Source organism: Orcinus orca, chromosome 6 (assembly GCF_937001465.1).
Source record: "Orcinus orca chromosome 6, mOrcOrc1.1, whole genome shotgun sequence".
NCBI lineage: Eukaryota > Metazoa > Chordata > Mammalia > Artiodactyla > Delphinidae > Orcinus > Orcinus orca.
Genome location: NC_064564.1, coordinates 113,435,729 through 113,448,261, shown reverse-complemented (window position 1 = coordinate 113,448,261; position 12,533 = coordinate 113,435,729). Strand labels below are relative to the sequence as shown.

General features: G+C 49.8%; 1 protein-coding gene across 8 annotated transcripts in view; it reads right to left on the bottom strand.

Annotated features, from left to right (window-relative positions):
• Positions 1-12,533, bottom strand: part of SPTAN1 (spectrin alpha, non-erythrocytic 1) — a 60,796-nt gene that overhangs the window by 28,079 nt on the left and 20,184 nt on the right. For 6 of the 8 annotated variants that reach the window (XM_049711881.1, XM_049711882.1, XM_004269134.4 and 3 more), the window contains exons 10-24: positions 10,718-10,819; positions 9,707-9,844; positions 9,089-9,199; positions 8,447-8,524; positions 8,181-8,336; positions 7,749-7,953; positions 6,805-6,986; positions 6,204-6,447; positions 5,881-6,003; positions 5,090-5,307; positions 4,228-4,320; positions 3,794-3,928; positions 2,586-2,734; positions 1,442-1,501; positions 128-326 (exon numbers count right to left, since the gene is read on the bottom strand). In XM_049711881.1, coding sequence (XP_049567838.1) covers positions 128-326; positions 1,442-1,501; positions 2,586-2,734; positions 3,794-3,928; positions 4,228-4,320; positions 5,090-5,307; positions 5,881-6,003; positions 6,204-6,447; positions 6,805-6,986; positions 7,749-7,953; positions 8,181-8,336; positions 8,447-8,524; positions 9,089-9,199; positions 9,707-9,844; positions 10,718-10,819 — 2,193 coding nt within the window. The remainder of the gene's footprint in view (positions 1-127; positions 327-1,441; positions 1,502-2,585; positions 2,735-3,793; positions 3,929-4,227; positions 4,321-5,089; positions 5,308-5,880; positions 6,004-6,203; positions 6,448-6,804; positions 6,987-7,748; positions 7,954-8,180; positions 8,337-8,446; positions 8,525-9,088; positions 9,200-9,706; positions 9,845-10,717; positions 10,820-12,533) is intronic. The other 2 variants (XM_033427056.2, XM_033427057.2) reach the window with 1 other exon arrangement.

Sequence of the window (12,533 nt, the reverse complement as noted above, 5' to 3'; positions counted from 1 at the left end):
GAGGAAAGTTTCGATTAAACTCGTTTAAAAATGGCTACAGAAATGAAGGAATATAATCACTGAATTTTCATTCTGGTAATCCGCAGCAAAAATCAAGAGGACCAAGTCCCTGAACAACTTTCTGTACCTTCTGGAAGTCATCGAACTTCTTCTGCAGCACTTCGACCTGCTCCAAGTCTGCGCCGACCTCCTCGCTCGTCAGGGCCGCTTCCTTCTCGTTGATCCACTGCTGTAGCTCATTCGCTTCACGGAACAGCATAAACTTCTTACAACTCTTCTCCAACATGCCTTTACGCTTCTCCCCCAGTTCCAGCAAAGAATGGTACCTGATGTAATTCGAGAGGGTGACAAGAGGGGGCAGGGGAGACAGTTAGCTTCCTACAGTGGCAAACTACCAGCTGTCTCCAAGATGTGGGTCCCAGGCTGTGAGTCGGTAACGATGATGCCCTGGTGACAAAGTATTGGAAGGCAGACGAAGACCCCGAGCACCCACAGACAACCTCAGGGACAAGCACACACTGCACTGTTCACAACTGGGTGGCTGGGTGGCCCGGCACACTCATGCCCAGCCACGTGCGCACTGACATCACAACCACAAAGGACCGAAACCAAGCGTTTGGCACATCACCACAGGCTCCATGCGACTACAGCTGCGAGATGAGATGAACTTGCTGCGCGTAATGTATACAGAGGGCTTGTTCTCCTGCCGTGTGATTCTGCCAGCAGCCCCCAGGCGGTGGGGGAAGGTATGCTGAGCTATCTTAAATAGCTTCATACAGGATTTTAGTATCTCCGGAACAGTAGGAAATTTCTACTGTTTCTAAAATAATACATTTATTTCTCAGAAAGTTTTGGCCACTTCAGAAGGAGAAATCACATAAATCCCATTTCATTAGCTGAACGTTTCTTATGAAGAGACTCAAATGACACTCTCACCCTGGGGAACTAAAATACAAAAGACTGAACTTCTGGTATCTTTAGAGATGTGAAAATGACAAACTTAGTACAACTGAGTTAAAATTCCAAAAAAAAAAAAAAAAATCTAGAATCCATTCTAAGCTTCCAGAAGTGAAATAAAAAAGGAACGAACTACCAAGTATCAGAGCACTTTACGAGGCATGTGGTTTCCTGCCTACTGAGGGCTATGGCATCATCGGCCTCCGGGTCTGCTGAGAGCGGCTGGTCCAGCACAAAAGCCACCAGCAGGGGAACCAACAACACTCTGAACACACAGCTGCACAGAAGCAACCAACGAGAGAAGCGGCCACAGCTGACACAGCTTCACCCAAACCCCTTCCCTTGTGAGCGAAAGCTGCTGCCGGAGACGGGCCCCTCCCGCCCCTCGCCTTCCTGGACCCACGAGCGCCTTCAAGAGAAGCGGCAGCGGGAGGATGGACGGGGAGCCAAGGGCGGCGCTCGGCAGAGCTTCCGGCCTACTCACAGTTCTTCCACCTGTTTCATACGCAGAGACACGCTGCCGGCCTCCTTAGTTACGCGCGTCCTGCACAGAGGGGCACAGCAAAAGCACGCACGGATTAGTGGGTTAATCCACGGGGATGGAAGGCGGCGGCTCCGATGGGTGCTGTGACGGCGGAGGCTTTGAGTGGGGAAAATTAGGGAGTCATTCAAGAGCTCTTGGAAGCAGGCCAGGCCGGGAGTAAAATCACAGTATGGAAAGAGCAGGAAAATCACATTAAATTAGGGGGTTAGTTCACCTTCGTTTTCTTGACGTCTGCCACGCTTAAGGCAGTAAACGTTCCTGTGCTAGAAACACTGGTCACTTCGCAGAGCCAGGCCAGGGGATACAGTGACCACCCCGAGGAAGAGACTCTCCTGAGGGCTAACACGCAACTGTAGTCAGATATCTGGTCCACTGCTTTGCTCTCGTATTTATGATCCAGGCCAAAACCTCTCATTCTTCTCTTAACAGTAACAGAAAACGTCTAATTAAGTGTATAAATAACCGATCTCCGCGGGGATCATCAGGGTCAGAAAAGTTCTATTATTCTAAACTCTAGTGAGGATGTATTTTCTGGATCTCTCCCAAGTGCCTAAAGCCTTTGATTTCATTAGCAGAGTAAGATATACCCTAAAGGAGGGACATAGGTCTTTATGGGGGCTTAGCTACAGTAAAGAGGACAGATCCGATTCATAAAAAGTATACTCCATTCTCAGAGCACAAAGTCGATAGACGAGACGCTCCCTACGCGGCCTTTTACAAAGGGCAGAGCAGGAGGGGTGTGGAACAGCTAAAAACCCATTTCAAGAACATCTCCTGACCCGAGGACAAAGACTGAGACGGTAATAATTTGCAAATGTCTAGGAAAAGAAACTTGCCAATGCAGGGGAAGACAACAAAACAATGGAAAACAAAGGTACGGGTCAGGGATTTTAGGTTCCAACAGCGTTGTGTGGGTTAGAAGCGACTTGGGAAAGGCAGGAAGAGTGGTTCTTGAGTGCAGACAGGCATCATAAGAGCATTTGCTCTGGAGCCTCAGGACGCTGCCTAAACCTCAGCCCATGCGCGACGCAGACTAAGCCCCAAGCGGTGCTGGGCCCTTCGTGCCCGATGGCGAGACCCTTACTGGTTGTCGATCTGCTCCTGCCGCAACGCGATGCTGCCCTGCTCCTCCAGGAGGTTCTCCCGGGAGGCCGACTGCGCGGGGTCCAGCTTCTTCACGTACGCGGCCGGCACGAAACCCTGACGATCGTTCACCTCCACTTTCCACCAGTCCTAAGTGGAAAAAAAGAGAGACTTGAAAGCCAATTCCTCCCCTGAGGAAGGAAGAATCCAAGCAGGCCTGTGTGCATACAAAAGAAAGCTCTAATCACGGCAAGAGAATCCCGCGACGTGCCAAGTATGCAGACGGTCACAGTGCAGCCCCGATGACTCGGGACAGGAAGGCCAGCCTCCTCTTCACGTAGACGCCCTGCAACTGTGCTAATACTGCAGCCATGAGCCACGCTTAAGTAAGTTAAGTGAAATTAAATAAAAACGCAGCTGCACTTGCCACACGTGAAGTACTTCACAACCACCTGCGGTTAGCAGCTACTGTAGGGCCAACACAGACATAAAACATCCACCACCACAGAAGGTTCTACTGGACGACGCTGCTGTTGAGTAAATCAGTCAGACCGGAGGGTTAGTTGAGGGTAAGAGTCAACATAAAGACACCAGTCAGGTTTTCTCAAACTCCCACGACTGGGGTAAGCTGAGGGTGTGGGAATAGGAGGTTCTTGACAACGGACGGGCCGAGGACACTTCCCCAGCCTAGACCGAGAGGGGAGGCAGGCTCTTTGGGGATCAGTCCTATGACACGTGGAGGACCATGGATTCACTCCAAGGACACTGCCAAACCAGAATGTGTCAGGCGAGAAACGCTGATGAACCAGGCAGCGTTTAACTTTGAGAAGACGGAGCCTATGGGGTGACGTTGGCGCCGTCTTCAACTGTCTGCTGTAGTCGTACAGCCTAGAACCAACAGGTACAAGCTACAGAGGAGCACACTTTGATCCAAGAGAGAAAAAAATTCCACTTGGAGTTTTTTTCAATGGTGAAAAAAGCTACCCTTGAGAGGACGGGCCATTACACCAGCTTCCAGGAGGCAAGACTGGCCATCTTGATCACAGGCAAAACAGGGTAAACCTGTATGAAGCGGGAGGTGGACCAGGGGACTAAAGTCTTCAAATTCGAAACCAGCCTCATCCTGGAAAGACACACTCCCAAGACGCCCAACTGAGCGCAACTGGCGGTGCTGATGGAGACCCGCCCACGGCCTCTTTCTGCGCTTGCCTTGTTGGTGCTGTTGAGCAAGGTGAGGATATCCCCTTTCTTCATGGTGACCTCTCGAGGGCTCTTCTCCTGATAGTCGTAGAGCGCCAAGACCAGCTCCTTCCCGGTCTCGTCATCCATGGGGGCCACTTGTTGCTAAAAATCCAAAGGAAGGGCAAACAAAGTTACAGGATGTCCCCGGTGTGGCACCTAAGCCCACGGCGGACTCCAACTTCCACAGCTGGCCCAAATTTACCAAACACACCTTTGTGAGAGTTCTTCTCTAAAGCTACCAACAAAATCTGATTCAGGAAGTTCACCTGTCTTGGGGTCTTTGAGGTCACAAGAACAACACCCATGACCGTGACACCTGCTGGCCGCATCCGAGTCCTTCATCTTCCCCAGCCCCCCAGCCCCCAGGGAACTCGCAGCTGCTGAACGGAAGCCACACTCACCCGGCATGACTGGGCCTGCTCTCGCAGAGCCTGGATGCTGCTGCCATAAGCGCTGAGATCCGACATCAGAGCCTCGTGTTTCTTTAGCAGAGCCTGGAACCAAAATAACACACGGCGACCCTGAGCAAGAAGCCAGAGCCGCCCTGCTGCCTCTCCCACATGCCACCTGCCTCTGAAATCTGTTTAGTTACCCGGCGACCTGATCAGTCCTCCACTCTCTCCCTCTTTTTGATAAACATTTAATTTGGAGGAAATACTGTGATTTCTACTATAATCTTTTCAGCCTGCCTTTACATGCTTAACTAGGCAACCCCTGAAACACATGAAGGGACATAAAGAACAACATCACACGTACAGCAGATCCACCCCCATCCTAAGAAATAAACATTCCCGACAAGTGGCAACTCCCTCGTCCAGGGAACCCCGTTCCCCGCCACACTCGGTGCTTATCCATTTTCCTCTACCGCCACTTCCAAAAATCATCTCAGGTCGTGTCAATATTCAGCTCACTGTGGTTTTTGTGAAGACTGGCAAGAGAAGAGGTAGGCACACGGCTACACCTAGACCTTTGTGAATAAAATTTAAGGGGTCCACTAAAAAAAGATGACTAACAAAGAACTGTGTTTATGTACGTATGTGTATGCAGGTGGGGGAGGAAAGATGAAACAAGAATGGAGAAATGGTCACGGCTGATGGTGAAAGGCCGTCTCCTCTCTTCTTTAGGTATGACTGAATTTCCATAGTAAAAAGGGAAAAAAGACGCTGAAACACTTCGAAGGGCGACAACCGTGAGGCTACCTTCCATGTGGTCATTCTCCCAGCCAGCCACAGCCCGAGCGCAGCAGCCCCCAGCTCGCCTCACCTCAGCCGAGTCCTCGTCCTTCCCATAGTCGGTGCTGCCGACGATGGGCTCCTTCTCCCGCATCCACGACTCGGCCTCGTTGGCATCAGCGAAGTACTGCTGGGCCTGCAGCGAGTCCTCCAGGTCCTGACGCCGCTGGGAGGCCTTGGATTTCAGCGACTCCCACTTCTGGTTCAGCTCGTGGAGCTTGGCCTTCACGTCCTCTGCAGCAAAATGGCCTGCGAGGTAGGCAGGGGAGGGAGGACAACGAGAAGCAGGTGGACACGTTGCAGCAGGACAAAAACGTCCTCTGTGCGCTCGCAGCACCTACGACACTACATCTTGGGGAGCCAGGCCCCTTCATATTTTCAGTTTTACGAGAGGTCCAGGTTCCAGCCCAACAGATCTGCTTGTCTTCTGCCTCCTCAGAGCATGAAGTCTATCTAGACTCTAAGAAGGAGGGTATCCCTAGTTGGTGTCAGTGATGTTATCATAAAGAAACAATAAAAATAACAGCCCCCACTCCCCCAACTCCCAGTCACGGAGACTCACACTTGCCGGGCACTGTCTCAGGCTCCTCAGTGTCTGACCTTGTTTAATCCTCACAACTGTGGGAGCAGGTGATATCATCCCCACCTCACAGGTAACAAGTTCAGCTCAGAGAGGTTATGGGCAAGTCAAAGTCATAGTCAGGAGAGAGCGGGGACGGTCTTCAACCCTACAGCCCAGCCTGACTCGGGTCCACGCACTCAGACTTCCAAGAAGAGTGCCGTGAGGAATGAGAGTGAAGCCACTTTTCCGACGACACTCACCTTCATCCACCATGGCGTTCCCCTTCTGTGTAACTGCTTTGATGCGGGGCTCATGTCCGGCAATCTCTGCTTGTAGGGCTTGGTGTTTCTTTAGCAGATTCTGGACTCCAATTAAATCTTTGCCTGAAAGAGAAACCACTCCCAAGTCACCCAAGCCATCAAGAGAAGAGGCAGCATAACTGTCACTTAGCTTCCACCACGGTTTACCTAAACTTCCAGTTCAACTTAAACTTGACCTTGCTCACTCTGACACTGGTCCCCTTCCTGCCATAAGGGTAGAGCCCTTTCCCAACTGGATTCCTGTCTGATGGCGGGAGGCTGACCTCTGTTGGTGGATGCAGCAATGGGTTCTTTCTCTCGAATCCATGTCTCCTCATCCTCGACGTCACGGAAGAGCTGCTGCAAACGCAGAGAATCTGCCAGCTTCTGCTTCCGGGCAATCATGGGCTCCTTGAGAGCCTCATAGCGGGCCACCAGGGCTTCCTGCTTCTTCTTGATGTTTTCAGCATCAAAGTGGCCAGCATCCTGGAACTGGCGGGCCTGGATGGTGATGCCATCGATTCGATCCTGGGAACAGGTAGGACAGAGTCTTGAAAGCCTGGCCCAGCGTGGGGCAACTATGTTCTGGACATTTCTAGGCTGACTTTATTACTTCAGGTGTGGTTTGCTCACATACCGAGAAAATATAACATGGTTCTTTTCCCATACCCAAGAGCATTCTTTCTGCCACTGTTTCCCCTCATTCTGGGATCCAAGAAAGGTCCAAGGGAAGGCAGTCTAATTTGAACAGAAGCATATAGCGCACACATGGTTCCCTAAGAAAATCAACACACTTCATCCCTCCCCACACCAGCTGCTCTTGACCGACTGGCCACTCTCACTCCTGTGCTCACTGGCCCAAAAGCCGCGCCCAGGTCACCGTACCTGGTGTGCTGCCACGTCGGCCTCCAGCAGGGCGTGCTTCTTCTGGAGGTTCTGGACATTGGTAAGGTCTTTGCCGTAATCGTCCGAAGCCAGGTGACCTTCCACTTCGTACAGCCACAGTTCGATGTCCTCAACGTTGCGATTAAACTGCTGCTGCTGGTTAGCCTCACGGAGCTTTATTCCTAGTCACGGAGGCAAGTTTGATTTCATTAGTTAATACCGTCCTTCTGCCAGTGTGCTCTCAACAATGGCACCTCGCAGAAGGACCACGGGGCAGGATTCTAGTTACAGCGTCACTGCTATCAAGAGGGTAAAGAAAAACCGCAGCCTCTGCTCCACCTTTTAGATGCTTAAGTGGAAGTCGGTTAAGCAGCCTTCTAACCCCCATGGGATAGGGGCTGGCGAATGGTTAAGTGCCCTTGGCTCCCGGCTGAGCTCTGACTTTCAGTGATGAGGCCCAATTCAGTCAGGCCCAACGACCAAATCATCCCCTTCTCACTCAGGCTCCCTGCCCTCCCTGACCAGCACGCTCAACCACATTCACCAAATCAGCAAAGCATCAGGAACCCAGGGCAGGTGACTCCTACCCAGGAAGTGAGCCCGAGTGCCCAGGTCACCCAGCTCAGCTTGTCTGGGTGGCACATGTCCCCAAAACACGGAACGAGGGAGGAAGATTTAATTCCCCAAATGGCCTCCCGTAACCCCGTGCACACCTCCTCTCACTTTTTTTTTTTTTTTTTTTTGCGGTAAGCAGGCCTCTCACTGTTGTGGCCTCTCCCGTTGCGGAGCACAGGCTCCGGACGTGCAGGCTTAGCGGCCATGGCTCACAGGCCCAGCCGCTCCGTGGCACGTGGGATCTTCCCGGACCGGGGCATGAACCCGTGTCCCCTGGATCGGCAGGTGGACTCTCAACCACCGCGCCACCAGGGAAGCCCTCCTCTCACCTTTTAGTTCCGTGGCCTCCAGCAGTTTCTTCCACAAACTGATGACCTCATTCATTCGAGCTGCCACCTCGTCCTTGGCATAGTGGTTGACGTCAATCAGCTTTTGCCCGGCTTTCTCCAGGGCGTCAATGCGGCTCTGGTTTGCCGAGAGCTCAGCCTCAAAAGCCTGATGTTTCTGTACTTTCCCTTGAAGATTGGATGGGTCCTGCCAAGGAAAGGAAGAAGGGAGTTCTATCCTGAACCTAAGGACATCAAGTTACGCTGCATTACCCTCACACTTATCTTTACAGGGGGACATATAAAACGACCAGCTTACATTAAATAGTGTATATTTTGAAATTTCCGATTTCTTTATTTAGCTACAGTTTATCTGTGAGTGCTGTGTTTAGCTTACTAACCAAGTGCTACATGGCAATGCTAACAGGACATTACTTTATAAGCTTCGTCCGTGGCGGTTTTCATCTTCTCATTGACCCAACTCTTGAGCTCATCAGAGTCACGGAAAAACTGCTGCAAGTGGAAGGAATCAGCCAGCTGGGCCCGGCGATACATGGCTCTCTCGTGAAGGGCGTTGCGGCGGCTCAACAGCTGGAAGGCAAGGCTCGCTGTGAATCTCCAGCTCTTACCCCCCCGCAGATCAGGCTCAGAAGGGCCACCCACGGACAGAAAGGAGGTGTGTAAAGAGGCTGCACACTTACCGCATCTCGGCGAGTAGCCACATCTTCCATCGCATAGTGGTTGTTCTGAATTAGCTTGGTGGCAAACTCGTCTAAGGCCTAGGAAGAAGAATAAGGTTCTTCACTGGTGAGTGACTCTTCCACAGCTTGGACCCCAGAGGAAAGTGCAGAACAGGGCACGGAATGCTCTAGACCTGAACTCAGGTCAAGGTTTTCACTCTGAGGTTTGCTATGACAATCTTTATCCCTCAACTGCTGAGTTTTTGCTTGATGTTCTTAGAGGGCACAGAGTTACGCTAGCTTCACTCAGGACTGGACACATTAGCTGCAGCTAACGTCACAGCAGGAACTGACGGAGTCAGATATGGGTCAACAGCCTTTCAATTCCTACTTCTAAGGTCTGTGTTCAATGGGAAAATCTCTCTTACATTAATGCTTAATTACTTTTAGAGGAAGGTAATCTCAACTTGGAGGTTTACATCAAGAAAATGACTTTATTCTAGAAGTCGTGCTGTGTCTCCAACAAGGTGGTCAATCATCACCGTGAGACTTTAAGCACCCGGAGCCTTCACTGAACCTGCTCAGGAACCTTTTGGAACAAGACGAGACCTCTGCTGGCTCTCATGATAATCTGAAGGCACTGACAGCAGGGAGGGGTCTTACTGTAATCTTCTCCTCCTGGGCACTGAGGGATTTCTCGAAGTCCTCGTGCTTCTTGAGAAGCGCTTCCACGCTATCCAAGGAATCTCCCAGGTCTTCATTCAACAGGAACGCCTTAGAAGAGGAAACAAAATGTTGAGATAATGTCTGATTCCTTTCACCTCCTAAGGCTGGAAAGCAAAGGCTATTCTGGCAGAAGGACAAAAAGAAGGAAAGAAGTTCTATGGCTATTACACCTTCAAATCTCCCCCAGAAAGCCAGAAGCCTCTTCAGATTCCCTTAAAACTAATCCAACAAGAGCATGAAATCCTTATTCCACATTCCACTGAAACTTTTTTCCAATAGCTTCTGTTGCTTCTATTAGATTTAAATTACGCATAATGCTATGTTCTAAAGAAACAAACTCTCTTTAACAAAACACTTCACGCCATCACACTACCCTGAAAAACTGGGGCCTTTTCTGAGGGCCTTTCAATCTCGGCAGCAAGGACCGTGCTGGCAGAGCCCACAGAAGCTGGCAACCCTCCACCTGACGCAGAACTGAACCACTGGTGATCCCCGCACAGAATGTGCTAACTGAGCAGCAGACGGAGCAGGCGGCCGGTTCCCATCCCCAATCACCTCCTGTTTGCTCATCCAGTTGTCCACCTGCTCAGTGTCGCGGTAGAAGAGCTGCAGGTCCATGCACTGCTCATACTGCTGCCGCCGCAGCTCCCACAGCTCCAGCAGCGCGGCCCGCTCCTCGGAGAGGATGGTCAGCTGGGAGGGAGAGGGGGCAGGTGGAGGGAACCTCAGTGCCCACAGTCGCTGGGCAGACTCAGAGGCTGCCCTGGCATTTCCAACCCTCTGCCAACCTTCAGGCCTCTGCTCCGATTTAAATAAGGGAAGGAGAACATTTCCTTGCACGTGTCAGGCAAGCCACAAGAAACCACAGATCCTGAGCGGCTTGCTGAAAGTTGATGTTAAACCTAAGAGGGGTGGCCCTGCTCGAATGAATCTAGAATTAATTTACTGCCACATTATCACAAATAATGTTAGGCAAAAATGGCAAATAAACCCCTAGGTAGAAGAAAAAGGGCATCTATGTAGAAGTGAGGCGGCATAAATGGAGTAGGGGCTCTTAGGTGAGAAATGTCAATTGAGTGGTACTCCGCAGAATATGCTGACTAGACCCAGGAATGCCCTAGGCTTAATTTTTAGGCTCTAAAGTTAATGACAATAAAGTGTGTCTTTGAAATGTCTCTTCTTGGTCTCTGTAACATTAAAAATATACATCGTTATCTAATGTTCCTCAAGCATCTTCATAAAGATACTTTGAAACTCTGGAATTATACACACACATACAAATAATACAAATTTGTTTCCTCTTGGCTCCAACTACTAATGCAGGACTCAGCTCCCTGCAAAGCCCCCTTTAAGTAGGAAATGTGTTGCATGTATCCCAAACAAATGGAACTTTCTCTCCCTGATCAATCACCACACATCTTCTTTTAAAATCTCTGGAGCTGCTGCTTCCAGGCGGAATCTCTTGTGTAAGTTTTCTCACACACCAGGGTGAATGCAACGTCTGGATATTTAAGGCTGGATAATAGCTTTCGGAGACTTAGTAAAAGAGTCTTTCTCCTCTCTTACCTTCTCCCTCACTTCATCTGAGGCGTAATGACCAGCAGCAAGCAGGGCCTGTCCAGACTCATCGGCAGATTTAAAGCTATCTTCATGAGCATCAATTTCACCCTAACCGGGGGCGGGGAGAAAAGGACAATTTATGCCCAGCATCTTGTAAAAGAAGAGGAAGTTACTGAATTACACATAATCATTACAAATCAGGAATATCACATCTAGAATGAGGAAAAAAATCAAAGATACGGCCAGGTTTCCAAATAACAGCCTAGGTCATCGAACAGGAGAGCATCATTTATTAAGAAGTCTGTTTCCTACTGGCTTTTTGTGCCACCTGTCAAACTGTCAAGTTTCCACACATCTATAGGGTCTGAGCTCTCTGTCTTCTGTTCCATTGGTCTATTTCGGGTCTTTCTTGTGCCAGATGGATTTCTTTTTTTTAACATTTAAAAAAATTAATTATTTATTTTTGGCTGCGTTGGGTCTTCGTTGCTACGCACAGCCTTCTCATTATGGTGGCTCTTCTTATTGCGGAGCACGGGCTCTAGGCGCGCGGGCTTCAGTAGTTGTGGTACGCAGGCTCGGCAGTTGTGGCTCGTGGGCTTAGTAGCTCCACAGCATGTGGGATCTTCCCGGACCAGAGCTCGAACCCGTGTTCCCTGCATTGGCAGGTGGATTCTTTTTATTTTAAATAAACTTATTTTATTTTATTTTTGCTGCATTGGGTCTTCGTTGCTGCACGTGGGCTTTTCTCTGGTTGTGGCGAGCGGGGGCTACTCTTCGTTGTGGTGTGCAGGCTTCTCATTGTGGTGACTTCTCTTGTTGGGAGCATGGGCTCTAGGTGCATGGGCTTCAGTAGTTGTGGCACACAGGCTCAGTAGCTGTGGTGCACGGGCTTAGTTGCTGTGCAGCATATGGGATCTTCCCGGATCGGGGCTCGAACCAGTGTCCACTGCATTGGCAGGTGGATTCTTAATCACTGCGCCACCAGGGAAGTCCTGCCAGATGGATCTGTTTATGATTTTATAATACCTGGTAGGGTGAGTCCCTCCCCTGTTCTTCACAATTATCTCAGCTGTTTTTGATTTTTTTTTCTTCCAAATTAATCTTGTCAAGCTTCCCCGGTGGCGCAGTGGTTGAGAATCCGCCTGCCAAGGCAGGGGACATGGGCTCGATCCCTGGTCCGGGAAGATCCCACATGCCGCGGAGCAACTAAGCTCGTGTGCCACAACTACTGAGCCTGTGCTCTAGGGCCCGTGAGCCACAACTACTGAGCCCGTGTGCTGCAACTACTGAAGCCCGTTCGCCTAGAGCCTGTGCTCCACAATGAGAGAAGCCACTGCAATGAGAAGCCCGCGCACCGCAACAAAGAGTAGCCCCCGTTTCCCGCAACTAGAGAAAAGCCTGTGCGCAGCAACGAAGACCCAACACAGCCAAAAATAAATAAATTAATTAATTAAATTAAAAAAAAAATCATCTTGTCTCATTCCAGAAATAAAGGCCTTCGCCTGGAATTGCACTGACTGTATAAATCTTGGGGAGATTTTGTACCTTTATAAGAGACCATTCCATCCCTGCCCATCCTTTTATTCAGTGTTTCTTTTCTTCCATCAAAACTTTACAGCTTTCTCCACGGATGTCTTACACAACTTTTGTCAGATTTATTCCCAAGTATCTTATATTTTCCGATGCAATTATAAGTAGGATTTTTAAAAATTACGCTTCTAACTGCTGCTAGTGCATATCTGACTGTTGTATATTAATTTTTATATCTAGCACCTCTCAGAAGACCTACAGTAATAATAATTTTAAAAATCTTGTTTAACAG